The sequence below is a fragment of the Lontra canadensis genome, unplaced genomic scaffold, assembly GCF_010015895.1.
Source record: "Lontra canadensis isolate GAN:19392208 unplaced genomic scaffold, GSC_riverotter_1.0 scaffold55, whole genome shotgun sequence".
NCBI classification, from domain to species: domain Eukaryota; kingdom Metazoa; phylum Chordata; class Mammalia; order Carnivora; family Mustelidae; genus Lontra; species Lontra canadensis.
Window position 1 is genome coordinate 11,795,131 of NW_022631049.1, and position 23,209 is coordinate 11,818,339.

Consider the following 23,209-nt stretch of genomic DNA (forward strand, 5'->3'; position numbering starts at 1 on the left):
ACGGTGCTCCTGGGTACTAAAGGTAAGGGATAGATGGTGACCCTGGAGGAGTTTTCCCCTATTGCTGTCATAGGGTTAGATTCTCGGCATTTTGCTGGACTTTCATTCAAAAACTGGGTTTAACCTTTCTTTATCTTCGAAAGCACGTTCATTCTGTAGAGGAGAGACCAGGAGAGAATCAGATAACTGATTGAGGAGGATTCGGCCATGGTGCCCTGTGTCACAGCTGGACCTTGTTAGGAGACATGTTTATTCTGATGTGTGAAATAGGACTAGCTAGTTGTTCCCTTTCCCCCTCTATGCCTCCAAAAATCACTTTGGATATTAAGGCATTTGGCGATGTTTTGGCTTTATTTAAAAATCCAGACTGAGAGGCATAAGCCCTTAGTTAAGATAATTAAATATCAAAGCATGTTTTGGCCTTGTTTTGAAACTAAACACAGAGCTAGTGGTCTCTGGTTAAGGTAATTGAAAAATTAGTGTGATTAACTGCAGGATCTCAGCTTTTGTTTAGTGTCATTGACAGTAAGGTAACTTTTTGAGAGCGAAAGTTCAAGTATTCATTTACAACAACCTAGTAGGTTTTTATCTCCAACTTACTGTTGAGGACACTGCACAGTAAGTGCCTTGCCTTGGTCGCACAGATAATAAGCATAGGGACCAGAATTAAAATCCAGACAGCCTGAGTATATCGTATATCATGTACCTAACCACAGGATTGTACAATCTCTATATTTGGGAACATTTTGAGTTCCTAGTATTTCTCTCATCATAAATGCAGTTTCTCTTTTTGAGTTTTGTATGGTATCTTTTTAGTTCATTACTGTGTCTCATTGATGCACTTGATGGCTTTAGAAATTGCTGGTGTAATAAGTGATAGCTTTAAAAATTAAACCAATTGTTTCACTATAAGACTACCAGGCATGAGATGGCAGTGTCTAACTGATGGAGTTTATCAAGGTTCGGTTCTGGCTCCAGTTCTCTATCTCTACTTTTTTCCCAGATCCACTGCCATGATTTAAATAATGGCCATGCGTTAAAGATGCCTGTCAGACTTGTATCTCCAACGCAGACCTCTTTGAGATCCAGTAAGCAGCTGCCTACTGAACATCTATTTCTAAATTTGTAATAAGTATCTCCATTTTAAGATGGCAAACTGAACTCATGGTTTTCCATGATGAATCTTTTCCTCCCATGCTCATCCCAACCCAGTAAATGGTAACTTCATTGTTCTTTGATACAGGTCAAAAAAACCTGCCTAGCCTTCCTTGACTTCTCTCTTAACACCACCATATCTAATTCCATCAAGAAATCCTGTTTGCTCTTTAAAACCTATCTAAATATGACCCTTTCACTATTTCCTGGTCTGATCCACGAGAGGATTATTGCTTCTTGAGTTTCTGCTTCTACCCTTGCTCCCTTATAGTGTAATTTCCATCTTGCAGCTGAAGTAACACCACTCCTCTACTCTACAAATCTGTGATCTTGCAAGGGTTTTTTGTTTTACCCAAAGTAAAAAAAGGTGAAATCCTTAACAGAAGTTCCATATTGTCTGTTCCCCTCTGATCTCTTTTTTCCCTTACCTACTCTGCTGTACCACCCTGGCCTCCCTGCCAGTCTTCAAACATATGAAGAACACTCCTGCCTCAGGGCCAGTGCAGTCTTACTCAGACTGCTGAGAGCTCTTTTCTCCCAGAAATCTTCAGGGCTGCTTCCTTTGTATCCTTCAGACCTCTGCTCATATGTTAGAGAAGCTCTCTCTAACCATTTAATTAAAATCGTAACCTCCTTTCCCACCTGCTTTGTTGTCTTCCATAGCACTTAGCACTCGCTTATGATTTACTTGTCAGTTTGTCCAACTGCCCCCGCCCCCAACTCCAGTGGTGGAAGCTGTAGGAAGACAGAACTTTATCAGTTTTGTACTCTTTTGTATCTTCACATATAGAATTAGTAAAGATTTATTGAATGATTGAATGACACTACCCCTTTTTCCTAAACTTAGTCTGATCCTAAGCCGTTTCATGATTATTCATCGTCATCTATTTGTTACTAAAGCCAGAAACCTGGGAGTTATTCTAGACTTTCCCTTTTTTCTTATTCCATGTCTTTAAGTCATTGGCAAGGCTAATTTGATTTGCTCCAAAATAGGTCTTGGATTGGTTTGCTTCTAGTCCAGACAAATATCATTTCTTTCCTGACGACTTATTGGTTTCATTTCATTTACCCATATAACTCCTCCACACAGCAGCCACAGAAATGTAAATCAGATAATGTCACAGTTTTGTTTAAATTTCTTGGTGGCTTTCCACTGCACTTAGAATAAAATTCAAGCTCCTTACTGTGGCATATAAAGTTTTATTTGATTTGTCTTTTGCTTATCTTCTAACTTTGGCTATAAGTTTGGATTCATGTTGCATTGAATTGAATCCACATTCCACCACTTGCTATGTGATTTTGAACAAATTTCTTAATCTCTCCTATGCTTGTTTAGGTCCTTTTGAAAATGGGGAGGGAAAATCTAACTTCATAGGTTTGGTAATGATGATGTAAGAGTGTGCATTAAAGTACTTAGCATGATGTCTAGCATATATTAAGTACTCAGAAAATAAACTCATGCCATGTTCCCTCATACTTCTCTGTAGTCACAAACCTTCTATCAGATCCTCAAACATACAAAACTTTTCCACCACTGGGCTTTTTCCCTTGCTGTTCCTTGTGCCTAAACACTTTCCCTTCCGATTGCCGCTTTGTCTTTCAACTCTAACCTTAAATGTAACTTAATCAGCAAGGCCTTCCCTGACCTTCAGTAAAATATATTCCCACTTCCATCTCCCCTCTGCCATGCCATCATTTTCTGTTGCAATACTCTGTTATTTCATGATACTGAGCATGATATATGATGTTATTTATTCAGGGAAGATACCTGCCTCCAGAATGCAGTTCCGTGACAGCGTGAATTCTGATTTTGTTCAGTCAGATCACTGGTGCTGAGTGTGGCAGCAGTGGATGGCACATGGTAGGCATATTGTTGAAAGAATGGCAAAGGCAATACCATTTTCAAAACTGAGATCAAAATTTTTTGCTAAATCTGAACATTAAAGTGAATTTTCAGAAGAGGGGTTTGTAATCATGGATTTCTTTTTCTGACCAAGCAGACAAATGAAGAGCAAATACCAGAATCATCCAGAATTTCTAGAGATAAAAAAGAAACTTTAGGGTTCAGGGATGACAGGACTGCCACAGTGGTCTGCCCAGCCCGCTTCACTTCATTCTCCATCTTTCCCCTTTCCCAACTGTGCATTCCTTAATAAGTGGAATGTTTTGTTTTCTTTTTTGTTGTTGTTGTTCCCTAGAACAGTGCCCAATATCTAGTAGGATTTAAGAATCTCTTAAGACCCAGGACCACTGTCCTAATAGTAAAATCATTTTTAATGTGCTCTCAGTGGGCACAGCTATCTGCACAAAATACCCTGGCAAGTTATAGAGGAGAAAGGTCTCTTACTCTCCAGGAATTACACTTAATACTAATCAGCCTTAAGTTGTGCAGGTCATAGCTTGATTTTGAAATATTCTCCTGTTCTCAGTATTTATGAAAAATTTTGTATTCTCTGCTTTGCTGCCTTCAGTCTCTCATACTTCATAAGAAGCCCCTCACTAACTTCAGGAAAACACTTAGATATAGAATGTGGACACTACAGCATGGTTGGAAAACCCTTGTTTAACCTCCGATTTCTTTTTGGTAAATTAGCCGGATCAGCTGTGCCTCTATGGATCTTGAATGTGATGATGTATATCAGAGTTCTTATAAATTTATTTTTTCAGTCTTCATTAATAGACTAGCTGAATGTAAAGGTTCTAATAGTTTAGCAGTTCAGAGAAAATTAGATATCAACAGTCTACCTCACAACAATTAGTTCCTTTGACTCCTAAGTAGGGAACATGGGTCTTCACATAATTTTGTGGACTGAATGAGTTTGGCAGATAGATTGATTGAAAAATATCTAAATGAGTATTTTATTGTTGTTATTTCAGTGGGAAGATTTATAATATTGGTATCCTCACCAACACTGTCCTGTCCTCATCTCCCACTTTGGCCCCATTCCTAAAACAATACCCACTTTCTTCTCTGATTTTTATCTGCCTTTTAACTTGTATACTTCTTTAAGAGATGAAGAGGAATGATATTAAGCAGCCCTCTCAACACAGTCTTATGTGAATTTTTTGATTAATGTTTTAAAATTACAGGGCTTTTTACTGGATCATAATTTTCTGGATTTACATTTATTTGACACCAAAAATAATACTGTTACCCAATAGATAACTGACAAGTTAAACTAATCTTTCCACTCAACCCATAGAGTGGAAATTGGTCACCAGTTTATGATAAGTGTAGGAATGAGATGGGGAACATAATCTGAGGATAATCAGAGACTGTAGCATCCCCAAAAGTCTGCCTGCTGGTTTAGGAACCAGTTATTTTAACTCGTGGATCAGAGAAGAAAGACATTTATAAGCATATGAATATTGCTTTTATAAGTAGGTTTTCAGAAATGATGGAGAATTATCTTCACTTAGGACTTTTAAGAGTATATGTTACACTTTTACCAGAAAACAAATACAGGTGCTAAATATATTGGGTGGTGGGATATAAGACAAGCAGAAAATGTTAAATGTTATTGAAGATTTCAAAGGGAAGACACATCCAATGTCCACAAATTATTCTTTTTTTTTTTTTTTAAGATTTAATTATTTTTTTAGAGAGCAAGGGAAGAGGCAGGGGGAGAGGGGGAAGGAATCTCAGGCAGACTCTCTACTGAGTACAAAGCCAGACCCCAGGCTGGATCTCACCACCTTGAAATCATGACCTGAGCTGAAATCAAGAGTCGGACACTTAACCGACTGAGCCGCGCAGGTGCCCTCCCATCTCCGCCCAGAATTATTCTTTAGATATTTCTGTTCTCCAGATCTTTTTGGTTGTCAGTCGACATAGCCTCTAAGAATCTGTCTTGAGAATTCAGTTCCAAACCCACATTTGAATACCCTACTCAGTTTGTCAACCTCTCTTCTCTTTTTGACTGTGTCCTTCAGGAAGGAACTCAACTGCCATCCCATGAAGCTTAGTAATTGTGTTTATACCAACATATGTACGTCTGCTAAGAAGATAACAGCTTCTGTTTCAATCAGTATCAGTGGCTACTCTTATCATTATGCCTTCTAGAATTTGTAAAAGGCTTTCACATTTATGATCTCATTTGTTCCCTACCTCAAACCCATGAGTTATGAACCTATTTTTAACATGAGGAAATACAGAGTATTTGTATCTTTATTTACTCCTGGGCTCTCTCTGCTAATTCTTAAACTCTCTTCCAGTTCTGAACTATATTTTTATATATGTAGTTCAGTTTAATACATTAGTGAGATTAAGTACAAAATCACTCATTGCAATGAAGAAAAAGGGAAACTAGCATATGTTATGTACAAAGTTGTCTGTACCTTAATGTTCACATTTATCTTATTTAATCCTTGTAACCAAGTAGGATAAGCCTTATTCCTATTTTACGAGTGAGGAAACTAAACAGTGCTTTGTTTCTATTTTCTTTTAATGACTTATTCTTCATTCCTGCCAGTAGAGTATATTTTTATCCTATTTTCTCATATTCTAAGTATTCTAACATGATAAAAGAACCATCCTGATACGGATCATGTTGTTGTTGTTTTTTTTCATATTGCATTTATCTGTAAACCTTCCTTAGGCATACCTTTGTATGCCTAAGGAATTTAAGGAAGAAAAATTTGATGACTAGGAATTCTTACCATGTTAGTGTCTTTTTTTTTTTTTTTTAAGATTTTATTTATTTTTTTGACAGAGATCATAAGTAGGCAGAGAGGCAGGCAGAGAGAGAAGGGGAAGCAGGCTCCCCGCCAAGCAGAGAGCCCGATGCGGGCCTAGATCCCAGGACCCTGAGACCATAGCCTGAGCCCAAGGCAGAGGCTTAACCCACTGAGCCACCTAGGCGCCCCCCATGTTAGTATCTTAATTGAAGAAATATTTAGTTCTCTAACCATCTCTGCTTACATAAGAGAGAAATCTGTGCTCTCACTGCCTTATTTCTAGAACCAGAAATCATCATTAATTCTTCTAACCTGTGCCCAAATCAGAGATGGGAAATCTTCTCCACTTTCAACCTAAAAACTGGTAGTACTTATTTCCCCTTTTAAATTTAAGGACCCCAAGGACTATAACCTGACTCCGGAGACCCAAGAACTTAAGTACTTTTAGGGGATTATGTATGTATTTTTATGGTATATATGATCCTCTGAGGAGAAGCATGAGAAATTTTGATTGATTGATATCTTTCTTTTTCTGACTGTAGATGGACATGTCATTATTGTAGAAAACTAAAATACCTAAAGAAGGAGAATTTTACCCATATTTTCACAGCTCTGTTAATAATTTGTTATGTTTCCTTCCAGACTTGTTGATCTGCATGTGTATGTGTGTGCTTACAGATTTTTTTCATTTGGAAAATAAAATATATACATACCGTGTGTATAGTGTACCTTTTTTTTTTTTAAACTCAACATCTCATAAACATGTCTTCAAAAATACTATAATCTCCTGCATGGCAATATAGTATCATTTGATAAATTGTCCTATTGGACATCAAAGTTGTTTCCAATTTTTGCTATTATGACCGATTTCATGATTGGTGCCTTCAGATATAAATTTTCCTCCTCATCTCTGATCTATTTCTTTGAGCTGCATTAACTGGTTCAAAGGGTTTAATATTTTTAAGGCTCTCAACTCCACATTTGAAAGGTTATTATTTCTTTCCTGCTTTTCTTAAAATTCATTAGTGTTTGTCTCTTAGACTTTTCTGTTGCCATATTCTTAGGCACAAAGTAAACTTATGTTCCTAGGATGAAGGCAAGGACAGGGCAGGCAGATGGATAGATTAGTTATTTTAGGAAAGGACATGCTTAGGACATAGTAAGTACTCAACTTGTGGGTGTTATGAGGATGTTAATTATCATCTAGACTTAACCGAATTAATGACTCGGATTCCTGATAGAGTACGCAGCCTGGTGCTGGTGTTCTGGTGGTGTGGAGCAGAGTTGTGTCAGTGGTCCAGCGTGTGGGTAGATCCGCTCAGTTGCCTGTGATTGTGGCCCTGGAACAGTGGGGAGAGAGAGGGCTCACAATCCTAGCTGACACCTCAGCAGCAGCACACCCCTAACCCCATTACCCTGCCTGCTGTGTTGAAATGCTTTCATGCAGGACAAATTAGCTCTTTGTCTTGTGAAACAGCAGAATTCCCTCTGCCTGTCATGCCTTCCTTCCCTTCTCAGGGCCGGCTCTAACCCATCCCCAAGTCAGCCCAGACAGGCGTGACGCCCTGAGCTGGGCTGTGTGCCGATGCTGGGACCTCCCCTGTACTGTGGGACCACCAACCCCTATTCTCCTCTGTCCCCACTGCAGGGGAACTGTTTAAAAGTTAGTTTAAGGGAGTACTTTTTCTTTTTTTTAAGATTTTATTGATTTGACACAGAGAAAGCACAAGCAGGAGGAGCGGCAGATAGGAGAGGGAGAAGCAGACCCTCTGCTGAGCAGGGAGCCTGATGTAGGGCTCGATCCCAGGACCCCGGGATCATCACCTGAGCCAAAAGCAGATGCTTAACCCACTGAGCCACCGAGGTTTGCCCAAGGGAGTACTTTTTTAATGGGAGGGAGGGGGAGAATCATAGCTGCAAAGTATGGGAGAATTTAGGAGACAAAGTCCATTTAAGGAAGTACTTTTTTTAGGGAAAAAACTATTCTACATGTGGAGGATTTTTGGTAAATACAAGGCATTTTTAAATTGGGAGAGAAAATCTGGTGGTGTAAAATCCCCAGAGCCTCGTACAGTTTCATTGGCAGATTCCTTTCAGGAAACAGCCCAAAACTAGAGCCATTCGACAACAGCAAAAGAATTGGTAAATGTATCTGTATAAAAGTTTGAAAAGTTCTGTAGAGCAGAAACACACTTCAGTCAGAAAGCAAAGTGAGAAAAAGTAATTTCAAGATGTTGGAAAGAAAAAATGGCTAATTTTCCTAATAATCCTTAAAAAGCTACAGAAAAATGAACAAGAGACACGGGAACAACAAAAGAGAAGTAAGTAGCCAATAAGATAGGAAAGGGCATTCAACATTTCTAATAGTGAAATAAAAGCAAAAAGACAGATTATGATCTTTGGGGGAGGAGAGGGGGAGGCTGGTCAGCTTAGCAAAGACTAAAAAGTGTGCAATTTGGAGAGAGTGAGATACTCACCGTTGGTGGGGTTGTAAATTATATGAAATGATTCTGAGGAAATTTAAAGATAACTGCCAGAATTTTGTATGTAAATACCTGACCCAGCAGTTTCTTTTATTAATAGGAATTTCTGAGAAACCTAAAAGCTTTTAAAGATTTGTGCACTAGGATATTCACTTATAACATTACTGATAATAGTGAAAATTTGGAAGTGATGCCAATTTTCATTAATAAGAGTTCATATAAACAAATTATAGGATGTTCATTCACTGAAATTCTGTGTATTGTTGAAGAATGGAATTAGTTGGTATGTCCCGACATGGAAAAGGACACAAGATATTTTATATGATAAACCCTACTTTTGGAAGATAGTAAATAAAATATTCCTTTCCTCCCCGCCTTTTTTTTTTTTTTTTTTGTAAAATATGTATCCTTAAACCTATTTTTGTAAAATATGTATCCTTAAACCTCGATCCTGTCCTGGGATCGAGCCCTGCATCGGGCTCCCTGCTCAGTGGAAAGTCTCCTTCCTTTCCCTCTGCCCCTCCACTCCTGTTCTCTCTCTCTCTCTCTGTCTCTCTCTCAAATGAGTAAATAAAATCTTTAAAGAAAATCTAGTTTGAATAGGATGACTGCATTAATCTTTCTATTTCTTGGAAACCCTATTGAGAAAGCACAGAATTGTGGAACGAATTTATCTTTCCATGAGTGGGGGGACAGAGAATGCGGAGAATGGATGAGTGTGCAGATGGACAGTCGAAATGCTGACCCAGCCACATTCCTTGACCTCATCTGCTGTTTAGCTTTGTGAACACCACCTATTTTTAATCTCCTTCATGAAGAACACCAGTACTCATGACGTGGTTGATACAGTAGGAATGGTTATCTTTTGTTTATTATCCCTGCTGGTGACTGTATGTTTACATTTTAAGTTGGTTTGTTTTTAATGAAGCCCAAGAGAACCGGCTCAGTGTAAAGCTGGACAGGGTTGTTTGTCATCCCAGTTAGCTGTAGGGCCAAGTGGCATTTCTACAACAGATCTGAGGGAGAGCTTTTATAGCCTCTAAAAACAAGATTTTGTCTTCCATGTCAGTCTTTGTTTGCCTGGTTTGATGAGTCTTGTGAGTTCATCACTTCCTTCAGGTTATCAGAACGTGAATCACCTTATTGCATCAGTGAGGTAGAAGTAAATACCACATTAGTTTCTCATTTTTGATATGTGGAGATGGAAGCACTAACAGTATGTCAAGGAGATTTATTAATCTTCTGACAGATGTTTTGTTGTAAGTTGCCTGATAAAGTCATGGATGAATCTATGAGTTTGTCTCAGTTCCACACTGGTTTCTGAGTGTTCTGCTGCTTCATGCAGTTCCTACCTTACCGCGCTGGTGTTGTGTATCTATGCTGCTCAGTGAGATAGCTCCCAGCCACGGGTGCTAGCCCAGTGTGGTTAGTGGAATGGAAGAACTGAATTTTTTTTTTTTTTTTAGATTTTATTTATTTATTTGACAGCGAGAGAGAGCACAAGCAGGGGGAGTGGCAGGCAGAGGGAGAGAAGAAGCAGGCTCCCCCCCTGAGCAGAGAGCCCAACATGGAATTCGATCCCAGGACCCCGGGATCATGATCTAAGCCAAAGGCAGCCTCTTAACGCACTGGGCCACCCAGGAACTGAATTTTTAATCTTATTTTAATTTAGTCACACAAGTATATAATATCACTTGATTTGTTTTTTTTTTTGTTTAACATACATTATACATTTTCAGTGACTGCCTATTAAATGGTAGGGTCATAATTAGAATATTTTATCCCTCCCATTTTTTTTCTCTTTTTAAAATTGAAGTATAATTAACTTAGAGTGTTAAATTAATTTCAGGCGTACTATACAACACAGTAATTTGACACTTCTATATGTTACTCAGTGCTCACCACAGTAAGTGTGGTCACCATCTGTCACATACACCATACAGTGTTATTACAATATTGTTGATTATGTTCCCTATGCTGTACTTTCCATCTCTGTGACTTATTTCCTGGATAACTGGAAGTTTGTCCCTCTTAATTCCCTTTATCTATTTTGCTCTCCCCTCTCCCACCTCCCCTCTGGCAACCACCAGTTATATATAGTTCACTATTTTCTTGTTTGTTTTGTTTAGATTCTACATATAAGTGAAATCATACGGTATTTGTCAGACTGACTAATTTTACTTAGTATAATACCTTCTAGGTCTATCCATGTGGCCCCAAATGGCAAAGTCTCATTATTTTTTCTTGGTAACATTCTATCATATATATTTACCATGTCTTCTTTATCCATTCCTCTATTGATCCCTTCCATTTTGAAGTAGGTATCTTTGGAAATGTTTCAAAAATGGGGTTTTAGAAATATTTTAGACTGCTATTAGTGTGGACCATTTTAAGAAAGTAATTTCTAGGTTTGTTACTATTCTGTTAAATTTTTAGTTTTCATTTAGGCTAAGAATTTGGGAGACTTCCAGAAACCTAATCTTGGACTCCATACTATGTTACTATAGCATATGGCATTATCATGTGTTTTTTTAGCGAGCCACTGTTAGCTTGTTTAAAAGTCAGTTGCATGATGTTAGTGTATATATATATATATATATATATATATTTTTTTTTTTTTTTTAAATGCAGATCCCTATTAAGCAACAGGCCACATTTTAGGTACTCAGAGCTCATGTGACCGGTGGCTCTCTTAGTAGCACAAATCTAGAAGATCTGAATGTCACTGTTCATCACCTTCAGCTGGTTGACATTTCTGGAACACAGTACTTAACAACTGTAGGATACATATTCTTTCAAGTACACAGGGAACTTTTCACCAGGGCAGACCAGATGCAAGGCCCTAAGATACTCTGAAATCAAAAGATTGAAATCTCACAGAGTATATTCTGTGACCACATCAGAAAGTGGAAAACAGTTAACAGTAAGTTACCTAGAAAAGCCCTCTATCTGGAAATTAAGCACTATACTTCTAAATAACTTAGAGGTCAAGGAGGGAATTAGTGGAAAATCAGGAATTCCAAACTAAAGGATATGAAAATATACTCTATCGGACACTTTGGGGTTTAGCTAACACAATACTTGGGAAATGTATAACTTTATATGGTTATAATTAAAAGGGAGAGGCTTAAAATGAATGATATAAGTTTTCATCTTAAACTGCGCAAAGGAAAAAAAAAAGACTAAACCCCAGTTAAGGTAACAGGAAGAAAAGGGTAAGAGGAGAAGACTCTAAAGAAAATGAACTACAATGTGATATCTCTTCCTTTTGATAACTTGTACTCAGTAACTTGTTAGCCCATAAGGACCAGCAATAAAATTAGTAAAAAAAAAAAAAAAAAACAACCGTGTACTTTAAAAATTACAAGTAACCAATTTATAGGTAAGATAAAGATTGAATTAAGCTAAATAATTAAAATCATGTTTATGTGAGAAGCCTCAACTTCCTTGAACTCAGATTCATTCTAGTGCTCTGATGTGCCTGTTTTGGAAGATAATTTAATCTGGGTGGGGTGAGGGGGTGGCTTCTAGACATAGTTTATAAACCATGAAAGAATTTTATTGATTGAACCAGCCAGGCATCCATGCAAGAATTTTAAAGCTGAGAATTTGAACTTCGTTTTAAAATGAGCAAGTGGCATAAGCAGCTGTGTGCACACCCCCTTGAGAAGATGTATGTTGACTGTCAGGACCCTGGTATCTCCAGAAGAGTGCGGAAGTGATTGGCTCTTAGGAATTTGCATAAGCTCACTGAACTGGAAAGAATGAACATTTAATAAAATACTACACTTTTTTCTTATAGGTTTATAGACAAGAAAGAAAGGTTAAGCCAACTTAAGAGCAAGCAAGAAGAATTTCAAAAAGAGTGAGTTTCCGTTTTGCTTTTCTCTTGTCACCGTGTGGTTTAATTCAGTGCTATGGTATGCAGACACGTGGACGGCTGACTTGTCGAATTTAGGACACAGTCTCAGTGGGGAAGAGCAGTGCCTCTGGGAGAAGCAAAATAGAGATTATCAAGTTCCTGGAAATCATTGAGATCAGACCCAGTCCCTTTGCAGCAGGCACTCAATGACTAGACCCATGAGAAAGACCCCTGGCCTGGGTAACTGATGTGCGGCAAGTGGGTCCGGGGCAGGCAGACAAGTGGTCGTTCCTGTAAGACATCACACCTTCCATTTATCTTTCGTCTTCTGGATCAGCGTTTTCCTAAGCATGGTCTTGGTATCGCCTACCTCAGAATTCGTTAGCTGAGGTAACAGTTCAAAATGCAGATCCTCGATCTTCTACCCTCAGCTGTTCTGCGGTCTGGAGGGGAAGGCCCTGGCATCCGCACCCCTGACGAATCCCACCCGCTGATTTGAGCATCGTCCATAGAATCTTCTCTCCCAAACTGACCTAGTCGCTGTTCTCCAGATGCACCCCAGGTCTCTGTAAACATCTGTGAGCAGATTAAATCTTCTAAGATGCCCTGCATTACAGAACCCTGCTTAGATTTATTTAAGTCATTTCTCTAACCTAATCACAGAAACTTTTGTTTCTTCCATAGAACACCACTCCACAAAACAGATTTTTACAGATGCCGGCTTGTGCCATTTCTTCGGGAACTGAGCATCACATTTTAGATTATGAATTCTCTTGTAACTGTTATTGTTAATAAATGTGACTGATAGAAATTACAGATTATGACTGAGGACAAAGGCTCTGGCTCTTACTGGAAATTGTAATTGTTTACAGAAAGGTTCTGGGCAGCATTAAAAGTGCAAAGAGAAGGAAATGAGAAAAAAATAGAGAATTTGGAATTTGGAAAACATTTTTATTTTTTATTTTTCTAAAGATTCTATTTTTAAATGATCCCTGCACCCAGTGTGGGGCTCAGCCTCACAACCCCAAGATCAAGAGCCGCACGCTCCACGGACTGAGCCGGCCAGGGACCCTGGAAAACGTTCTTAAGTGCTTGAGTCTAACTTTAGTATTTGCAGACATTTTTGAGAACTTACTTTAAAAAAATGTTGATTTTACATTTTTGAGCTTCACAAAATTTATTATTGTCTTTTCTCTGTGCAGAGTGTTAAAAGCTATGGAAGGAAAATGGATAACAGATCAGTTGGTAAGCTGTGAGAAGTATTTAAATAATAATATTCTTTATACTTGACGTTACATGCTTTTCAGTTGGTAGTGCTTAGAATATCACTTTGAATTTACCTTTATTTTAATCATTTTTTGGCAGCCCTCTATTTGTAGTGTGGGCTCTCAAATATTTTATCTAGATTCCAAACACAGAGTACTGGCAATTAATTACAGAGCCATTATAAAGGGTAAGTACAAAGTCTGATATTGACATAGGAATACAAGAATGATGAACTATCCTTTTTGAAAAAACTTACTCATTGTAAACATACACTCCCTTCACAGATTGATGATTAAATGTGAAAAGTAAACTCATAAAAATATTAAAATATGGGAGAGTATTTACAAATGTAACCTACAGATGAACAGACCTTTATAAGCCATAAAGGAAAACATCTTCACAGACTGCATAAAAGTTTTAAAGTTCTGTATGTTGAAAACTCTAGGCAAAATGAACATAACTGGGAAAAAATGAGTATAGCATATGAAAGAAAATAAGGGGTTCAGGGGAGGGTATATGATATGGCGAGTGCTGTGAAGTGTGTAAGCCTGACGATTCACAGACCTGTACCCCTGGGGCAAATAATACATTTTATGTTAATAAAAGTAATTAATTAAAAAAATAAAATAAGGAGTTCGATTGATAACACTTTTATTCCGTGTTGGTGGGAGTATACATTGATGTATTTGGTTGGAGGACAAGTTGGTGGTTTGTTGGGGTGTTTATGGTTTTTTTCTCACACGTGGTATTTTCGGCAGGTTTCCTCCTAAGAAAATACATGAATGCAAAGATTAATGGATAAAGAAACTGATTGACCAGTGTGGGTAGTGATCCATAAGTATCTTAAAAGCTCATTAAATAGGATGAGATAACTGATACTGTGTAGCTGTCCAAAAGAATCCCCAGTCCATACATATTGATATGGAGTGATATCCAAGAGTTTTCTAATGATAGAGCAAACAAAAAGTAGGCTAGGATAAAGTATGATTCCCTTTGTGTGTGTGTTTTAAATATAAATATACTCTAAAAAATCTGAAAAGAGGGGTGCCTGGGTGGCTCAGTGGGTTAAGCCTCTGCCTTCGGCTCAGGTCATGATCTCAGCGTCCTGGGATCAAGCCCCGCATCGGGCTCTCTGCTCAGTGGGGAGCCTGCATCCTCCTCTCTCTCCTCCTGCCTCTCTGCCTACTTGTGATCTTTCATTCTGTGAAATAAATAAAGTCTTTAAAAAAAATAAATTAAATTAAATTTAAAAAATTTAAAAATCTGAAAAGATACATATCAAAGTTTAATCTCAATTACCCCTGAAGGAGTGTGATCCTTTATCAAGCTAGTGATCGCTTTATTTTTTCTCTTCTGTGATGTTTAATTTTTTTTTTAATTTTTTTTCACAATAAGCATCATTCATAATTTTTAAATACTTGGAGTTATCAAAACAAAATACACTGTATGGGAAAAGACTATTTATAAAGAATCCCATCCCCATTTTTCTAAATTCCATGTACTGTTTTCTAATTTTTCTTTCAAAAATGTCAGTATTGCTTCTTCTTCTTTTTTTTTTTTTTTAAGATTTTATTTATTTATTTGACAGAGAGAGAGATCACAAGTAGGCAGAGAGGCAGGCAGAGAGAGAGGGGGAAGCAGGCTCCCTGCTGTGAGCAGAGGGCCTGATGCGGGGCTTGATCCCAGGACCCCGAGATCATGACCTGAGCCGAAGGCAGAGGCTTAACCCACTGAGCCACCCAGGCGCCCCTCAGTATTGCTTCTTGAAGACTAATACTGTTTACAAGTGAGGACGTCTCCTGGCTGTTTCATCTTTGAGTCAGTCCATGGGGTCCCATGGGTGTGTTCTCAAGTGTCCCTCCAGGGAGGGTGGCACTTCGTACCTGCGGCAGCTCTGCAGTCTGCTCTGTCTTATACTGTCAGGCTCCTTAGGCCGGCGTTAAACACCATAAATATTTGAATGCTGTTTTAAGCTTTTAATTATGCACATTTATAGAGGCATTATAGAATAGGTAATCCTACTTTTTAACTGACTACCAGGTTGCATTTTTACTGATCTTTTATTCGTCTTGGGGGAGAAAACCTTCTGTTTTTATTGAAGTTTTGATTATTTTGCAAGTAATAATTGTGTATTGTGTTAGTGAGATAATACAGTGATGTTAATGTTCTCCTCAGTAAATAGCATGAAGAGTTTAGAGCAGTGCAGCCGTAGAACTTTCTGTGGTGATGCAGATGTTCTGTGTCTAAACCCACCAGTATGGTAGCCATTAGCCACATGTGGTGTTGAACACTTGACCTGTGGGTAGTGTTGAGTAGGAACTGAATTTCATGCAATTTCATATGACTTTTAAATAGCTACATGTCACTAGCTGTATATTGGACAGAGCAGGTTAAGAGCATATACTTTGCCATTTTTCTCTGTCCTCATTAACACACGAAAGAACTATGCGTATTTCTTTCTCTCTGTCTTAATTTCTGACCAGCTTCTGCACTGAACCAGAATAACACTTTGTTTTTTCATAATCCACTGTAGTCACAAAAGTTATAATAAATATATTGGTCTTTTCTTCATTATGTTTTCTAAGATATGCCTCAAAATAATGGTGATCCTAGGTTGATAATCCTGTTACTCATAAGAGACCAACATTTGTGATATTTTTTGCATACTTTTTTTTTAAGAGATGGAAAATAATGTCCTGCAAGATGAGGATTGAACAGCTGAAACAAACAATATGTAAAGGGAATGAAGAAATGAAAATAAGTAAGTAATCTGTCCCCCTTCTTCTAGACCTAATAAAGGGCTAGTGTGGAATGTCATTGGCCTCATAAGCTAGAGAGAGACAAAGAGAGGAGGGGCTGGAAGGCAACAGCAACCTGGAAAGGTTTCCTGCTTGCCTTGCTCCTTTTGTCAAGCATTTGTATAGGAATTTTAAGTAAATATTTTTACAAATATCTGTATTTTATATACACACATACACACAAATATAATTACCTTTGAATAAAGTACTTTTCTCAATTAAAAAGGTGCTAACAGGAAGCTTGGTACTCAGTTATAATTATTAGTTCACTCCAAAACCACAGAATACTGGCTTTTTCTCTTCATTAGTGAGTCTCATGTACATTTTAATCTGTATTAATCTTACATTGTATTTGTGTACCTCATCCTTCATCGTAAATGGTTGTCAGATTTTAGGAGAGTCCTCTTAGAAACCCTGTATCCTTAGACATATCCCATCTGTTTCTGAAGATCATTGTTTAAAGTTCAGAGTGAGTCACTGTCATGCCTTATGACTCCCTTTCTTGTCTGCTTGTTCTTTCAGAAGCAAGTATTTTATAGTGGTATGTAATAGAGCAAAAGCTTCCTTTGAAAATGTTTGTCCTCATAAAGGGCTCCTGTGGAGTTTCACAGGATTAGTCAGCCCAAGAGGAGGGCCGCGTGGAGAGGAGCTGCTCAGAACCACACACAGCCGGTTACCCACGGAGCTTTGCCTGCGCCTCTGCAGGCTCTGGTTCAGCAGCAGCGTAGCAGCCTGTGACTGACCCCTCTCTCCCCATCCTCCCGTGAGGCTCACATGTGCTCCCAGGTGTCTGTGACCCTCCTGGAACTGCTGGATTCACTGAGTTTGTGCCTCGCCTGATGAGCAAGTTTAAATCTTTGATGAGCTGAATTTCACAGATTCCTAACTCCCCAAAACAAAACGACCACCACAGAAAAGATTTGGCCCTAGAGCAGTGGACCCTGTGAGAGTGCTTCCCATTCCTACAAATCCTCAGTCACCTGGTGACGCTTGTACAATCTAGAGGGAGAATCCTGGGACCCACCTTGGACATAGGAAGTTCAAGTCTCATGCGTGGGGCCGGGGTCAGTGCTTCTCAAACTGTCTGTAGTAAAAGACCATTTTCTCCCTCTCTGATTTCTAATCTGTCATAAATTGATCCCAGTAGTTTTGTAAAATACAATAAAATGCTAGGAAAATGATTGCACACTTGAATGGTTTGTCCGTGTCATATTGCCATGTCACAGAGAAATGTTGCTGAGCTTACCTGTATTTCTGTACCTCTCTTGTCTGACTGGTGAAAGTTTACTGACGGGCCCAGATCCAGGGGCCACACTTCGAGTAGTACTATTCTGGGTTGCACTGATGACTTACCAAGGGATGGGAACCACTGCTCTTTAGAACATAAATGCAGTCTAGTTGCCACCCTTTAGACGAGACTCAGAAAATTCTGCAAACAATTTTAGGGGAGTTCATGAATTCCAGAAACTATGCATGGTCTCAAGTCCACAGATGAAGAGCTTGTTACTCAGCAAATAGTATTTCTTAAAAATTTTGTTGTTAAAAATATCACATATAGGGCGCCTGGGTGGCTCAGTGGGTTAAGCCGCTGCCTTCGGCTCGGGTCATGATCTCAGGGTCCTGGGATCGAGTCCTGCATCGGGCTCTCTGCTCAGCAGGTAGCCTGCTTCCCTCTCTCTCTCTGCCTGCCTCTCTGTCTACTTGTGATCTCTCTCTGTCAAATAAATAAATAAAATCTTTAAAAAAAAAATCACATATATTCAGAAAAGGTCATATATTATAAATTGTAGAACCTGATGAGTGTTTCTCCAGAATCTTTTGGTGTTATGTGTCATGATACAGAATAATACAGATATGTTATATGGTATAGATAAGGAAGTTGGATTTTATGAACCTTTAAGGTTGAGTCGATCGGTGTTATAAAGTTACTTATCCAAGACAAGCAACAGTAGATGACAGAAATAGCATCAGTGTTTTTATGTTTAGGGAGAGATGGCATGGAGAGAAGGACAAATGAAACTCTTGAGTGCTGAGTCTGCACGAGTGCAGATTAGGTGACTGCTGATCTCCTGCCACCTGGGAAGGGTCATGATATCAAGTTGGAAACTATTCTTAAAAAATCTGACCACCATGACCGGGGGCCTTGGCCAGACATTCATTTGAGCACTTGTAAAGACCCCAGTAGTGGTCATGAAAATGAGTGAGCTTGCTGGAAGATAAGTGTGATGGAACCAGCGACTTAAACATTAGAACATCCACACTGAGCAAGAATGGTAAAGAGAATGCATAAGTGAGGGGAAATAAAATTGCAGGAAATCTTATGCCTGCAGCAAAGTGCCTAATAGATAGCCAGATAGCCAGTAAGTTTTTCAAACTGGATTAGATACCTTTTCTGCCCGCCATGGTTATTCTTCAGTGCTTACCGTTAGTCAGGTACCTTCTGGCTTAAACTTGATAGTTGTTGAGTGATTCTTTGAAATGATGACTACAGATGGAGACCCGGAGCCCTTTCAGTGGTGGGCCCCTTTGATTCATTTGTTTACATAAGCTGAACTCCCAGTTTCCACTTAGTGAACATTATGTAGTTAACCTGATGGAGGTTTTGCTTTTGGTTTAAACCGCAGGAAGATGCTTACCCTTGGGAGGTGGGTTCTGCAGTCCCCAGGAGCTATTTATAGAGTTAATCGTTGGGTGTGATTTATTTCAGATTCTGAAGGCCTTCTCAAAACCAAGGAAAAGAACCAGAAGCTCTACACTCGGGCACAGCGGCACCAGGAGAAAAAGGAGAAGATTCAGAGACACAATCGCAGACTTGGTGACCTGGTAGAAAAAAAGACTATTGACTTAAGAAGTCATTATGAGCGTCTGGCAAAACTTCGGCGATCTCATATATTAGAGCTCACCTCGGTCATTTTTCCAATCGAGGAAGTAAAGACTAGTGTGAGGTACAGTGAGTCTTTTGACTCTAGGAATAGATCAAGTTTCAGAGCAAGTATATTTCAAATATGGCAGCACCTCATTATCGGGTTCGTTCTGGGGTCATTGGCTTTCCTGGTACTGAAACTAAAGTCTTATCTGCTTCAGCAAACAGTACACGCTGCATGAAATTGGGGAGGCTGCCAAGGTGGAGGGCGGTGGCCCTCAGAGACGTGGGGCCCTCACTTGTTGACTGACCTGTTGACTTAGCCTTTTCCTGGTAACTAGCTGCTGGCAAGCAGTGAAGACCGTGAGTTTAGTCTTAGGCTCTAGTGCGTGGCTACCCTCAGGAGTCATCAGATGGACAAGACCGTGGTTCCCCACCAGCATGTTCATCAGAGTCACTCAGGAACTTTTGAAAAATACAGGTTCCAGAGGACACACCGTCCGGTCCCCAGCCTATCTCGTAATACCTTTTTTTTTTTTTTTTTTTAAACTTCCCAAGATGATAATTGATGATGTATGAAAACTGCTACGGAGGAGTTCATTTACTTTCTCACTAACCATCAGGTTGTTCCAGTTGAGGATTTTCCTGTCTCTTTTGGTTGCCCTCACTGCCCAGCATATGTTCCTGTCTGGCCGGTGGACTGTGACTCGTGAGGACCATTACTCTGCCTGCTCCCTCTACTTCACTGTGTCTTTTCGGCCTCTGCCTGAGTTAACTTCCTAAAAGCCTAGAGATCTCATTGTTCTTCTGGCTTGAAACCCTGCTCTCTACCAAGTAATTTTTCATTAGTAATAGTAGTAATTAGTAATAGTGGGCAAATATAAAAATAAGGTAGATTCAAAATAGAGCAGAATAGGAAGTTCAGAAATAGACTCTAAGGTAGCCTTTTGGGTCAGTGGGGAGAAGTTAGGGTATAAAACAGGCGACCAGGCCTTTGGGGAGGAAAAAGCTCATAAAACAGAAACATTAGGGTAAGTTAGAATCTTTTTTTTTTTTTTTAAGTTGTTTTTTTTTTTAGTAATCTCTACACCCATAGGGCTCCTCACCCCAAGAGTCAAGAGTCGTGTGTTCTTCCAACTGAGCTGGCCAGGCAGCCCCAGTGCTAAATTAGATTCTGATGGACTAAGGTATCAGTGTTAAAACACAGTAAACAAAGACATGGTCTTAAGACACTGTCTCAGATCTGAGGAGACCAGGGAGACCAACAGCTGAATGGGAACTTGCAGAGGAGAAAACATGGAGAAAAACTTTCTCCTCTCTGTGCTGTTAAATCTTTTATAGCAGTATATGATACTATATGCTGGTACTTTTTTAAAGCCCATAGTTTTGAAGTTACTTCTGTAAAAAGGTTTCTTGTCCATTCACATTTCTCAAACTTGTTACATGGAAGAAGGAAGAAGCAGAAGTGCCGCTCAGAACTGGCCGTAGTGCCCCGCTCCCCTCCCTGTGACTGCCAGGACCCTCGCCCCACAGGCATGGGGTGGCTGGAGAAGAAAGGATTGAGAACAGAACCTCAACTTAGTGCAGCGCAGACATCCTCCCCAGTCTGCCCCTTTCCCACCTATTTTTCCTACACTGACACCGACCCAACGGCAGGGATCATCTTGTCTCTGCACCGCCACTGAGCACACACTGTCCCCCCCCCCACACACACACACACCCGCCCCCCACCCCTGGTGGGGCGTGCTGACTTCTCGCGCCTTCCCACTCTCCGGGCCCTCAGTTCAGAGCGCCATCCACACTGTCACAAGTATTTCTGTGTGGATAGTAACACTGCATTTCCCTTTTTCATGGTGCGGACATTTGCACTGATGGCCCAGAAGCCATTGTGGGTCAAAACTGCTACCTTGACAGATGTCTGAGCAATGACGCCAATTGTGTCACCTGTCATTGTATTCTACCATGTACTTGCATTTTCTGAGAGAAAAGCGTTTCACGTCAAGGACGCTCTTGATGAAGCAGTGGAAATCATATTTTTATTTAAATTTTATTGTCTTGATCCTTGTGTACACATCGTTTTACTCGACCACACGATGAAACGGGAAGTGGGCAGAAGCTCCTTTGCTCTGTTCTGAAGGGCCTCAGCCGGCTTACCAGAAAGCACCCGAGTGAGTCGCAGGCGGGACGAGCTGGTGTGTGCATAGGACACTGTTTTTACTTGAAAGAACTACTGTAAGACTTGGCTGTGATAGAGATTTTCAGAAGTCTTGACCAGTGCTGTTTTGCTGTGTGTTTCAGTGGTTAACAGACAAAGCCACTCTTCACTGATTTTCTTATTTTGAAAAGTACGTTTTTTTTTTTGTTTTGTTTTCATAAAAATATACTGTGTTAACATATAATAGGTTTATTATTTCCAAATGAATGAATCATTTAAAATTTTCTCAGATTTCTAATACAGGCAAATATCAATAATCTGCCCATCACAAAAGCTCTTTGCGATTCTCCAAAAATTGCAAGTGTGTAAGCATGAGACCAAATAGTTCGAGAACCCGATAGTGAGGCGGCAGCGGCCTTCTGTGGCCACAGCGGTTTCAGCTTCATATCTGATAGAGTTACTTATCTCTGTATATTCCAGTTAAACTCCTGTCCTCGCGTGTGCATCTTTCAGTGTTCTGCTGGTCAGGCAGGTAACTTGCATGCTCTTTAAAACCCATTCCCTTGAAATCTGTATGTGTGTTCTGATTTTCAGAGATCCCGCAGATGTGTCCTCGGAGAGCGACAGTGCCATGACCTCCAGCACCGTGAGCAAGCTTGCCGAAGCCCGGAGGACAACTTACCTCTCGGGAAGATGGGTCTGTGACGATCACAACGGGGACACCAGCATTAGCATCACAGGGCCTTGGATTAGCCTTCCCAACAATGGGGACTACTCTGCCTACTACAGTTGGGTGGAAGAGAAGAAAACCACACAGGGGCCTGGTGAGAATCAGAATAGTCTTTGAAAACTTAGAAGTACGTATATTTTTTAATTGAGGTAAAATTTACGTAACGAGATGAACAGCTGTAAAGCGAACAATCCCGCGGCATGATGACATTCGCCGTGTTGTGTGTTGGTACCCGGAGCACTGGCATCACCCCAGATGGGCGCTCCGGGGCCCGGAGCTGTCATGCCCCTGTCCCCTCTGCTCCCTGCCCTGGGCAGCCCCTACAGATGAGATCAACGTATGATGGTTCAGCTTACAATTTTTTTATTTTATGATGATGCAAAAGTGGTACATGTTCAGTAGAGTTCACGCTTTGAATTTTGAATTTGGATCGTTCGTTTCCTGGGCTGGTGCTGTGCATGTGTACGCTCGGGGTGCCAAGCCCCCGAGGCCACCAGGCAGCTCTGTGGCTGTCAGGGTGCACAGCCGGTGGAGACACCGATGACTGTTTCATGCTTCACTTCCAGTACAGCGTGCAGTGCATTGCGTGAGATGTCCAGCATGTTATTATAAGTAAATGACTTTGCCCAGCTGTAGGGTCAGTGTTCTGGCCTTGGGTCAGGCAGGCCAGGTGAAGCTATGGTGGTAGTTATTTAGGTGCCTTAAATGCATTTTCAGCTTAGGATATTTCCAATTTACAATGGGTCTATCAGGACATAACCCCATCCTAAGTTGAGGAAGATCTATAATTTTGTTTTCTGTAGGTCTAGAGCTATCTATTTTGGATATTTCCTAGAAATGGGATCATTCAGTGTGTGACCTTTTGTGTCTGGCTTTTCTTAAATAGCGTAGTGTTTTCAAGGTTCATCCATTTTGTGGCATGAATTAGCATCTCATTCTTTTTATGACTGGGTCATATTCCATTGTATGTAATGTGGATATATCACGTTTTATATCCATTTTTAGGTATTTCACTTTTGGGGGGCTGATACTGCTTTATTTATATAAAAGACCTCACTAGTTAGTATATTTAGCCAGTAGAGTCCTGTTTTTGTAGTATCTTTGTAAAGAGCTTGTTTTTAGCAGCCCGAAATGGAGATAGAAATTGCCCAATAGAAAAACCCTTTAAAACTCCGGTAGCTTTCTTTGGTGGAGAAAAGATTGTTCATTTAGTTATTTAG

General features: G+C 39.8%; 1 protein-coding gene across 1 annotated transcript in view; it reads left to right on the top strand.

Annotated features, from left to right (window-relative positions):
- ATG14 (autophagy related 14) overlaps window positions 1-23,209 on the top strand; it is a 33,214-nt gene that overhangs the window by 490 nt on the left and 9,515 nt on the right. The window contains exons 2-6 of the mRNA XM_032875329.1: window positions 12,118-12,180; window positions 13,380-13,422; window positions 16,123-16,204; window positions 18,949-19,186; window positions 21,854-22,083. Of these exons, the coding sequence (XP_032731220.1) occupies window positions 12,118-12,180; window positions 13,380-13,422; window positions 16,123-16,204; window positions 18,949-19,186; window positions 21,854-22,083 (656 nt within the window). The remainder of the gene's footprint in view (window positions 1-12,117; window positions 12,181-13,379; window positions 13,423-16,122; window positions 16,205-18,948; window positions 19,187-21,853; window positions 22,084-23,209) is intronic.